This window comes from Garra rufa, chromosome 12, assembly GCF_049309525.1.
Source record: "Garra rufa chromosome 12, GarRuf1.0, whole genome shotgun sequence".
In the NCBI taxonomy this organism is placed as follows: domain Eukaryota; kingdom Metazoa; phylum Chordata; class Actinopteri; order Cypriniformes; family Cyprinidae; genus Garra; species Garra rufa.
In genome coordinates, this window is record NC_133372.1 from 8,501,612 (window position 1) to 8,514,201 (window position 12,590).

Genomic DNA, 12,590 nt, shown 5'->3' on the forward strand with positions numbered 1-12,590 from the left:
AAGTCCTACTACAGCGAAGGTTTGGCTCATGAATATTAATTACTTACGTGACGTTCGCCCAATAGTGATGGCCTCCTGAATATTAATTAGCCAACTTGACGCGACACTCAAAGAGGGTTACCCAAGCAACGTAAGTATGCTCTAATTAATATTCATAAGATGTATCTTCACCATAGTAGGTTTCGTAATCTCGTCGATTTGATTTTAGGTGTGTATGAAGGATGTAAACGTCTTGCCCATTAGCCCCCGCAGAGCCAATCAGGTGTGATCTAAGGATTGTCGAGCCAATGGGTGGTCAGTAAGGGGCGGGACTTACTCTCTTGCCCTCACACAGTAGGAAATGAAGGGTTTAACTCAGCCTGTAGTTTGCGACATGTGCGTGTTACAAAGTTACACAACAGTTTATAAGGTATATGTCTCGGACTGATTGCAGGTTATGTGTGGGGTACCAGTGTCCGGCTAAACTGCAGGGAGGACAGCGATCGATATGGAGCCGATACAGAAAGAGGCGAAGAGCAACCCGTCCGCAACGGCTAATCTCTTCTCACAGATATTTTTCTGGTAAGTAAGTTTTATGCCTCTGTACAGGAGAAAGAGAGAGGGGTAACAGTTATATGACCAGCTTATCGGCTATTTGGTGTGTTTCCCCTCTGAAATTGTTAGACTTTGTCAAAAAAATTAAGCTTTGCGGTTTTTGTTTCCTTCTGTGTACATTGACAAGTACGTTATCAGTTCAAACTTATTTATTTAGAGGTTTTTATGTGGCTTTCCATCAGTTGTGTCTGATCCAGTGCTTTGTTACACGGGAAAAGCTGGTCCTGTTCACCACCCACTTCTTTTCCTTCCGAAAAGTTACTACAGAAAATATTACACTGGAGATTTACAGTAATTTTTCTCGGTATTTACTCTAATAGCTTTCATGTGCTGGCATTGCCATGTGGGTTGATGACAAAAGAGGGTCTGGCATGACCGTTATTCTCTTTGTGCTGATTTTATACAAAAGATTTTTTTTTTTTTTTACAAAAAAGAATTGCTCTTTATGTAATCATATTTTAATTTAATATTTATTTAAATTATTTATTGACACTTTTTAAAAGAATTAAGCTTAATCGTTATTTGTAATACATTTTTAAGGCTATTTTTAAGTCAAGCCTTTCAAAGGAAGGATTTTTTAGGGGATTACTTAAAGTAAAAATCTCTGATATATATTTTGAAAATTTAATTACATTATTTTTTGTCACAGAACAGAAATTACCTTTTGGTTACAACTCACTGACTTGACACACACAAAATAAATAAATAAATATAACAAAAAATTGTCCCTGATTTATATGCTAAACAAGCTTCTTTCCCAGGAATTTCTTTTTTCTACAGTTACATCACATACGGTAGGCATTTTTGACATTAATCAGAAAATATTCAAAATTGGTTTTAATTCAGAAAAAAAAACGTTTAACACAGAATTAATTTTATTATCTGTCACATATGAATTTTTTTCTATTATTTTATGATGGTATTCCATATTATTTTATATTATTAGTTCAGATTATAGACCTATATGCAAATCCAGCCATTTGGCCTTAATGTCAGAGGAAATTTTTTTTCCATTTTTTATTTTTTACATTTTTTTTTGTTGTTGTTGTTATTGTCATTTTGTTGTCATAATTTAAATTAATATTAAGTTTAATTATTTGTTGACATTTTTTCTAGTTAGTTTAAGTTTTCATAAAGAGAAATTATCTGACTTTTTTGAAAAATTGAATGACATTATTTTCTTGTCGCAAAACAAAAATGACCCTTTTGCTTTTTGGTTACACCACACTGACTTTGATTTGATGGGTAAAAACTGTAGAAAATTATATAAATTATATATTAATATTAATAAATATGGTTAAACAATAAATATTTTAATAATAAAATATTACAAAATAAAAAAAAATGTCCCTGTTTTCTATACCAAACAAGCACTTTTTCCAGGAATTTCTGTCCTTTAATGGGATTTTTTTTCTTACAATCCCTGAACCGTAATTCTTGACATTAATCAGAGAACTGGTTTAAATTTAGAAATTAAAAAAGCATGTTTAACACAATTTATTTTATTATCCTTCACATATTAATGTCTTTCTTATTATTTATTATTTATTATTATGTTATTCCATATTATTTTATATGTAGTGCTGGGCAACGATTAATTACAAAAAGTTTTTGTTTATATAATATATGTGTGTACTGTGTATATTTATTATGCATATATATGTAAATGCACATACATACAGTATATATTTATGTTTATATAATTTATATATATATAAATATTAAATATATAAACATAACATTTTTCAATTTTTTTTTGTACATAAAACTTTTTATCATGATTAATTGTCGTTGCTCAGCACTAATTATTAGTTCATATTATAGACCCATATGCAAATCCAGCCATTTAGCTTTAATGTCAAAACGGTTTTTAGCTTTTGTTTTCCAACTCTTGACTCTAAGGACCACTCTGTGCATCTTTGATAGAGGAGAGCATCTGTTACTGTCATTTTAAAGAGATTGCCTACCTATGTATGGATGTTTGTTTGTTTAGTTTAATTACTGCTTTAACTGTCATGAAGCCTGTGGTTTGTACGCTTTAGGTGGCTGTCATCGCACATCAATAATTCAGCATCCTTTGGCACCCACAATTAAAGCGTTCTATTGACCAAATCCTCTTTTCTCTTCTCGTTTGACATCAGCTGGCTGAATCCTCTTTTTCGTATCGGATCCAAGAGGAGACTTGAAGAAGATGACATGTATAATGTGCTTCCGGAGGATCGGTCCAAGAGACTCGGAGAGGAGCTGCAGAGGTGAGTGAGCCGCTGGGAATAAGCCGACTAAACAACAGGGTCTTCTCAAACAAACCCTCAGGGTGTTTATTGTGAAATATGAGAATGCAGGCCAGTGCAGTTCCCAGTAGATGATGGGAAGGTGACGGTTCACACCAGTTCGTGCTGCATTATGCAATGTTGAGTGAGTGTAATTAGGCTGGTTAAAGCAGGTTTAGTATCCCTAGAGAGAGTTGTGGTTGGACACATGGGACCCGAGACCGTTGATCCTGGTGGTGTGGATTAAAATCAGCCCCGGTAACCCAGGAAACTATGTTTAAAATCCACAAGGGGTGTCTCATGAGCTGCCACAGCTTTGCCTTACAACAGATTCACACAGAAAGACTGTCCTTGTGGGAAAAATATACTGTAAATTGGCTCAGATTACTTAGAAAAGCAGTAGAACATCTGTTCTTCAGTCATGTGAACTGATAATCATCCATGTTTGTAGCACAAAAGGTGTGGGACAAGTAAGTAGGGATGCACCAAATGTTTGGCAACCAAAATGTTTCGGCCGAAAATAGCAAAAAAAAAAAAGCTCTTTTGGTTTTCGGAGGAATAAGCAAGAAGGCCGAACAATGACATGACGCGATCAAATAGAGGCGAGCATTAATGCAGCAAACATGTCTTCAGTGTGGATGCATTTAAAACTGTCTGAGAAAGATCATTACAAGCACAGACAACGAGAGACTGTTTAGTATCGCATCGCATGTCTTCCATGAGAAGAGAAAGAGCTGGTTGTTGCTGGTTACTGTATGATGACTGAAATCACCAAATGGCCTTAAACCATTAGTCAATAAACTACAGAGCGTTATGTTGTCTAATACACACACATTTATTCTGAAAGCTCTGCTCTGTAGCCAGGGTTCAAAGTCCAAAGCATGAGGAAAATCTGCCTGATGAGAATCATTCACAAATCTGCTGCTGTCAGCAAAAAGTAGTACTGAGTACCAAATTAAATGTCAACATTCATAAATGTTAGTATCATGATTTTACTGTTGTTCTGTAAAATAAAATAAAAAAGAAACACAAACATAATAACAATCATTGTAACAGCTATATTAATACATTTATTACAACATTCTCCTTTGCTCAGCAAGGCTGCATTTATTTGTACAATAAAAACACATGCCTGATTCAAGAAGGGGGTAAAAATGGCCAAAGAATATTATTTTACTAACTTATTAATTTGTTGGTAGGCTATAATGTCTACTAGAATGTAAAAAATGTTCAGTGTTAAATAAATATTTAAAAAAAATTGTTTTGTAATTGATTTTTCTTTCTTTGAAAAGCAAGACAAAACTGTAAAAAGCAAATATTGGCTATTTAATTTATGCAATGGTGAAAAAAATTAGCAAGATACACGGGGGGGAAAAACATAAAAAAAAAAAAAAACCTGTTTGGTAATCGGTTTAATTTTGTTCAGCTTCGCCCAAGAATTTTCATTTCAGTGCATCTCTACAAGTTAGAAATCAAAATTTGATATTTAGGGTTTGGGTAATCTGTGGAGTCAGAACAAAAGGGCAGATAATTTGGAAGCTTGTGCTGTTGCTATTACAGGAGCAAAAGTTTTGGCAGAGGGTACAGACAGCAGGGCGTGAGGGAGTGTGAGGTTAACGGTCCGTCTGGTTTTCCTGCTCACTTTCATTTTGTAGTGTACAGGAAGCTACCCTGATCCTAAAGCAATGGACTAAGCATTATGTAAAGAAACTCTATTGAAGTTAAACTAAAAAGTAGTTACAAGCAGCTAATTTAAAGTAATATACTCTGTGTGTATCTGGCACAAAAACTAAGAAATGCAAAACTAGAAACCACCATGTATACTACCAGTCAAAAGTTTTTGAACAGTACGCTTTTTAATGTTTTTTAAAGAAATTTCTTCTGCTCACCAAGCCTGCATTATTTGGTCCAAAGTAAAGCAAAAACATTACAATTTTGAAATATGTTTACCATTTAAAATAACTGTTTTCTATTTGAATATATTTTAAAATGTCATTTATTCCTGTGATCAAAGCAAATTATTTTGCATCATTACTCCAGTCTTCAGTGTCACATGATCTTTCAAAAATCATTCTCATATGCTGATTTGCTGTTCAAGAAACATTTATTATTATTAATCATATTTAAAACAGTTGAGTCATTTTTTTCACGATTCTTTGATGAATAGAAAGATCCAAAGATCATAATTTATCTAAAATAAAAAGCTTTTGTAACATTACACACTATTTCATTCAAAAGCTTGGAGACTTTTTTTTTTTTTGGGGGGGGGGGGGAAAGAAATTAATACTTTTATTTAGCAAGGATGCTTTAGATTGATCAAAAGTGATTGTAAAGACATTTGTATTATTGTTACAAAAGATTTCTGTTTCAGATAAATGCTGTTCTTCTGAATGTTCTATTCATCAAAGAAACCCAGAAAAAAATTTTACTCAGCTGTTTAATATGTAGTGATAATAATAAAAACCAACTGAGCAGAAAATCAGACTATTAAAATGATTTCTGAAGGATCATGTGACTAGAGTAATGATGCTAAAAATTCAGTTTTGAAATCACAGGAATAAACTACTTTTTAAAATCTATTCAAAAAGAAAACAGCTATTTAAATAGTAAAAATGTTAAATATTTGTACTATTTTTGTTGTACTTTGGTTTGGATCAAATAAATGCAGGCTTGGTGAGCAGAGGAGACTTCTTTAAAAAACATTAAAAAGTGCACTGTTCAAAAACGGTACGGTACGAACTGGTAGTATATATATGTGTTTATATATATATATATATATATATATATATATATGTGTGTGTGTGTGTGTGTATGTATGTCCGATGTAAAAATAATAATGTCCAACAGCATTTGACTAAATATTATATTATTTTTTTTAAATAATTTATATTATTTATTCTATACATTTTATTTTAATTTATATATTACTGCAAAAAGGTGAAATGGCCCTAAGTTAACTAAGTTAAAAATTTTTTAGCTATATTTGTCTATAGCTGCAATTTTCTAAAAAGCCTTTCTAAAAACTTGCCAATTATTTAAATTTATTTATTGTTAATAAATTATTATTTATTTATTTACCCCACTAGGTATTATGTAATAAAGCATTAAATAAACAAAGAAAAGCCTCCACAAAAGGGTCATTTCCTCACATTTCCACACTTTGTTAAGCAACTTGCACTGCGTTCATTGTGTACATTTTTATCAGTCCATGTATTCCCTGGGAATCAAACCCATTGAATTGTCCTTTTTTGCAATCCAGTAAATTCCCAATTACTTCACAAGTGTCCAGTTTTATCTTATCAACTCTTTTTCTAATTGAATATCCTATTCCGCTCATTTTTCTAAAATATAATAGGTTGCGTAAAATGGGAATACTTTAGTTTTCATGAATATTTGTTACTATGTAATCCAAGATTTTATAGTTGTTATTTGTTCTTATAGTCTTGATTTATTTTTTTTTATTTATTTTTTTATTTTTTTTGTAAATAAAGCACATTGTAACAAATTTTCCAAGATTAGCTTATCATGTTAGGATAGGCTTTTTTCTTCTTCACCTTGAGGTTTTATTACATAGGAACAGATAAGCAGATAAATCATTCCCTGACCCCTCGCACACCGGAGAAAACCAATGATAATCAGCAGTCTCCTACAAAGTTTTTATCTACAGCCATGAAAGCATGAAAGTGAGCAACACTGAGCACAATCCTGTCATTCATTAAAAAGCACCTCCACACAGCGTTTCTCCAGCCTCTAATCATGCACTTTAAAATGGATCAGTGCTGGTTCATTTAGCACAGAGCTCTGGGATATGACACTAATTAGTGAAGCTTTTATTGCGATCAGCAGCATGGAGCGCAGTGGGGCCGAGGCGTAAACACAAATGTTCCGCCTTGAAGTAAACTGTTATTTGCAGATGTAGAATTTACTGCCGGACGTAACTGCTGGAAAACGTCAACTGAAGAGGCTCAGCAGCTGTTTTGTAGGAGCGCTTTAGTAGTTATCCTCATTTAGCTAAAATGCTTTCGCTTCTGCTCAGGATTGTGCCTTGAATGCTTTTCATGTGGCCTCTATGGTCTACATACATATGTGACCCTGGACCACAAATTCAGTCATAAAGGTCATGATTTATACATCTAAAAGCTGAATAAATAAGCTTTCCATTGATGTATGGTTTGTTAGGATAGGACAATATTTGGTCGAGATACAACTATTAGTAAATTTACAAAGTGTCTTCATGGAACATGATCTTTACTATATCCTAATGATTTTTGGCATAAAAGAAAAATTGAGCATTTTGACCCATACAATGTATTTTTGGCTACTGCTACAAATATACCCGTGCTACTTAAAGGAGTAGTTTACTTTCAGAACAAATATTAACAGATAATGTACTCACCCCCTTGTCATCTAAAATGTTCATGTCTTTCTTTCTTCAGTTGTAAAAAAATTGTTTTTTGATGCAAACATTTCAGGATTTTTCTTCATATAACAGACTTATATGCGAGTTTGAATTTCCAAAATGCAGTTTAAATGCAGCTTCAAAGGACCCATCGAAGGAAGAAGCGTCTTATCTAGCGAAACGATGGTTATTGTCCAAAAACATTTACAATTTATATACTTTTTAATCTCTAAATAGAATACAGACAGAGCTAGACAAGACGAGCATTTGAGGTTAAAAAGTATATAAATTGTAAAAAAAAAATTAGAAAATAACCAATTGTTTTTCTAGATAAGACCCTTCATTCCTCGGTTGTTATCGTTTAGAGCCATTTGAAGCTGCATTTTGGAAGTTCAAACTCGCGGGCACCATAGAAGTTCATTATATGGAGAGAAATCCTGAAATGTTTTCCTCAAAAAACATGATTTCCTTACGACTTATGATCTCGGATTATCTGTTAATTTTTGTTCTGAAAGTGAACTACTCCTTTAAGACTGGTTTTATGGTCCAGGGTCACATACGTTCTTACCTATTCACCGGTTGGCCCTTGTCATCCAGGACTGGACTTAATTTGATCTGCATTTTTCATCCTATTAAGCTTAGTGATAAATAATGAAGCTCTATTCATCAAAAAAGACACAATGTCTTCACAGTGAAAGTTTTTGTAGACTAAGGGTTAACAAGTTTGTCTGTCTATTGAAGTCATCATACCATTATGTTTTTAAGTGAGATGACACAATGTGGGTAATAAAGGAGAATTATAATTGCTTTATGATATCCTGTTTCTCTCTATGTCAGCATTCCCAATTTATTAAACCTTACTCATCTTTTTCTGTTTCCCACACTCTTAGCCACTGGAACCATGAAGTGGAAAAAGCAACCAAAGAACTCAGGACACCCAAACTTACCAAAGCCATTATCAGGTGCTACTGGAGATCATATGCAGTACTAGGAGTATTCACACTTATAGAGGTACGTTCTCTATGTTTTCGTACGTTCAGTATGTTTTGTATGTGGTACACAAAGTGAAGTCAGTGGAACTCCTTTCTAGTTAACAGTCTAGTGTGAATTCACACTTTGTTTAGTTTAAACTTTAGACTGAAACCACTAGCAGCTGAATGACTAAGCACATTTTGTACATTTTGTTGATGATTCACAGCCTTAATGTGAATCATCTGAAGTGTTGGCTAAACAAAAGCATCACACAGCACTCAGTTTTAAGTGTGCTTATTAAAGATTTAATAAGGATTTAGTTAAAATACATCCAACAAAATCCAAGAGAACGAGTGGTCAGATATCCGCTGTCGCAGGGGTCTAGAAGCCAATTAGAAGCTTGTGTGAAAACTAATAGTTCACCTAAATATAAAAAAAATCCCATCATAACCTGTTATCCTCCTTTATTTTCATTAGATTGTCTGATGGAAAAGGGCTGCCAGGACATTCTGCAAAATGTCTTCTTTTGTGTTTTACAGAATTTTGTTTTATTAAGCAATGCACATGGGCATGTGTTATGCACTGGTGGATGTATATGGTTCACCTGACCTTACAGGGTACTTACACACGAAAGCACCAAGTAATATAAAGTAACTACTTGAACTTAATGTGGGTTAACGTTAGGTTTATGGTTAGGTTTATAGTTAAATTCAGGGTTAGTGCCTAGTTATTTTAGAAAGTCCATACTGTTGGAAAACAGGAGACAGTATTTCATCATTTTAGTTGATAAAACTATTCTCAGATACACGGTTAAACTCAAAGGTTTGACTTCACAACAACCAGCCAAAATAAATGCTTGGATTAGCCTGAATATTTTATGACAATTATGTCACTATTTTACAGTAGAATGCACTTCTCAAAGTAATAATAATAGTAATACAGTTTATTAAAACATTATTCTCGCTACCAGTCAAAAGTTTTTGAACAGTAAGATTTTAATGTTTTTAAAGAAGTCTCTTCTGCTCACCAAGCCTGCATTTATTTGATCCAAAGTACAGAAAAAAACATTAAACAAATGTGATTTTTTTTTTTTACTATTTAAAATAACTGTTTTCTATTTGAATGTTTAAAAATGTAATTTATTCCTTTGATTTCAAAGCTTTACTCCAGTCACATGGTCCTTCAGAAATCACTCTAATATTCTGATTTGCTGCTCAAAAAAACAGCTGAGTATAATTTAATTTTTTTTCAGGTTTCTATGATGAATAGACAGTTCAGAAGAACAGCATTTATCTGAAATAGAAATATTTCATAGCATTATAAATGTCATCACTTTTAATCAATTTAAAGCATCCTTGCTAAATAAAAGTATTAACTTGTATGTACTCAACTTTTTTAAATTTTGATAATAATAATAATAATAATAATAATAATAATAGTAAATGTTACTTGAACAGCAAGTCAGCATATTAGAATGATTTCGGAAGGATCCTGTGACACTGAAGACTGGAGTAATGATGCTGAAAATGTAGTTCTGATCACAGGAATGAAATACATTTTACAATATATTCAAACAGAAAGCAGTTATTTTAAAAAGTAAAACTATTTCACAATATTACTGCATTTGCCATATTTTGGATCAAATAGCCTAAATGCAGGCTTGGTGAGCAGAAGCTATTTTAAAAACTTTTTTAAAATCTTTTGAATAGTATAGAATTTCACACAATGTTTGATCAATTCAACACTTTGTTTGCCAAAAAAGAAAAGGAATTCTTCACATTTCAAATATTCGAATAGGATTTTAGGGTTTAATAAGCATTTCATTAAGATTTTATGCATTAATTTAATAGCCATAATTTTTAGTAATTAACAAATTATATTAAAGACAGTTTACCCAAAAATGAAAATTCAGTCAGCAATTCTCACCCTCCACTTCCCAAACTATGAGTTTCTTTCTTCTCTTGAGCACAAAAGAAGACATTTTCAAAATGTAATCAAACAATTTGTTGGTAGCCATTGACTTTCATAGTATTTTTTTCCATAATAAAGGGATAGTTCACCCAAAAATGAAAATGTGATGTTTATCTGCTTACCCCCAGGGCATCCAAGATGTAGGTGACTTTGGCCATGTCCACACTAAATACGTTTTCGTTTGAAAACGCATCTTTTTCTCTCCGTTTTGGCCTTCCGTCCACACTGAGACAGGAAAACGTAGCTTTTTGAAAACGCTCTCCAAAGTGGATAAATTTGAAAATGCTGTTTTCGCGTTGTAGTTTGGACTGTGAAAACGGAGGCTTTTGAAAACGATGGTACATATTTAGTCATGTGACGCATATTGTCCCAATAGATATCTATATTTACACCAGTAATTGTGCCTGTGCTATTCACTGTCACACTGCTGCTAAAGAGATTTACCTTGTACACTCTTCAAATTACAGTCCTAAAATTATGACAGAAAATTTACTCAAAACCTGCAAAACCTGACCTGCAAAACATGACGACAGCTACTTTTCCGATAAAATATGAATGTGCGCAACATAGACGCGTCAGTGAATGATGAGATATTTCCGTAAATGATCCCGCCAGAAGAAATGTGTGAAAGCTTATTACGTCTGTATAATTTTGGAGGCTTTACGCATGCGCAGTAAGGCGAATTTGACTTTTTCCTACATTTCAGTGTGGATGAGAAACTTTTGGAAAACACTTGGAAATGCTAGTGTGGACAGAGAGCGTTTTAAAGGAACACTCCACTTTTTTTGGAAATAGGCTCATTCTCCAACTCCCCCCGAATTAATAAGTTGAGTTTTACCGTTTTGAAATCCATTCAGCCGTTCTCCTGTTCTGGCGATATCACTTTTAGCATAGCTTAGCATAGATCATTGAATCCTATTAGACCAATAGCATCACGTTCAAAAATGACCAACGAGTTTCGATATTTGTCCTATTTAAAACTTGACTCTTCTGTAGTTATATCGTGTACTAAGACCGGTGGAAATGCAAAGCTTCAATTTTCTAGGCTGTTAAGATTAGGAACTACACTCCCATTCCGGCGTAATAGTCAAGGAAGTTTGCTGCCGTAATAAGGCTGAAGCAGGAGCAGTAATACCACGCAGCACATGTGCAAATGCTAAACTAGCTGGGAACTCATTTCTGATAATACTCCGCCTGCTTCGGCCATATTACAACAGCAAACTTCCTTGACTATTACGCCGGAATGGAAGTGTAGTTCCTAATCTTATCAGCCTAGAAACTCGCAGCTTTGCATTTTCACCGGTCTTAGTACGATATAACTACAGAAGAGTCAAGTTTTAAATACAACAAATATGGAAACTCGTTGGTCATTTTTGAACACGATGCTATTGGTCTAATAGGATTCAATGATCTATGCTAAGCTATGCTAAAAGTGATATCGCCAGAACAGGAGAACGGCTGAATGGATTTCAAAACGGTAAAACTCAACTTATTAACTCGGGGGGAGTTGGAGAATGAGCCTATTTCCAAAAAAAGTGGAGTGTTCCTTTAAAACGAAAACTCCGTTTTCAAATGTATCCGGATTAATGTAGACGTAGCCCTTGTTTCAGCAGAACACAAACAAAGATTTTTAACTCAAACCATTGCAGTCCGTCAATCAAATATTGGCCGTCAATGGGACCCGCGGCTTTGAGAATCAAAAAACATACACAGACAAAACCAAATGAAACCCAGTGGCTCGTGACGATACATTGGGGTCTTAACACGAAATGGTCTGTGCAAGGAACTGAACAGTGTTTAACTCATTTTTTTTACTTCTGATCCACCACAATGTCCAACTGTCCTGAGCGCGTTCACAACTGCAGGCGTGTGACGAAGAGCAAGCAACTCAGAAGTTGTCGGTGAAAAGTCAACACTGCCAGATGAGTTTGCACAAACAAACTTAATATTTTAGTTTTTAATCGGTTGCAACAATCAGGATAAGCACAAGTAATTACCACTTTGAGTAGCTGTCGTACCCACGATCTCTGTGTAAACAATGAGTGACATATGTTCACTATGCCAGAGCATGTAGACGTGTCACGCGCTGGCTGTTGTGAACACGCTAAGGACAGTTGGACATTGCGATACATTGAGATACAAAATTATATAAATACTGTTCAGCTTCTTGCACAGACCCATTGTTTGGTGTCTTAAAACCTCAATGTATCCGTCACGAGTCGCCGGGTTTAATTTGGTTTTGCCTGTGTATGTTTTTTTGACTCTCAAAGCCGTGGGTCCCATTGACTGCCATTATATGATGACAGACTGCAACTTGTTTGTGTTCTGAAGAAAGAAAGTCACCTACATCTTGAATGTCCTGGGGGTAAGCAGATAAACATCAC

The 12,590-nt window shown here is 34.0% G+C and overlaps 1 protein-coding gene across 1 annotated transcript in view; it reads left to right on the plus strand.

The window, feature by feature from the left end:
* Positions 1-353: 353 nt before the first annotated feature.
* Positions 354-12,590, plus strand: part of abcc4 (ATP binding cassette subfamily C member 4 (PEL blood group)) — a 55,302-nt gene continuing 43,065 nt past the window's right edge. The window contains exons 1-3 of the mRNA XM_073851198.1: positions 354-561; positions 2,736-2,846; positions 8,154-8,274. Of these exons, the coding sequence (XP_073707299.1) occupies positions 488-561; positions 2,736-2,846; positions 8,154-8,274 (306 nt within the window). The 5' untranslated portion in view covers positions 354-487. The remainder of the gene's footprint in view (positions 562-2,735; positions 2,847-8,153; positions 8,275-12,590) is intronic.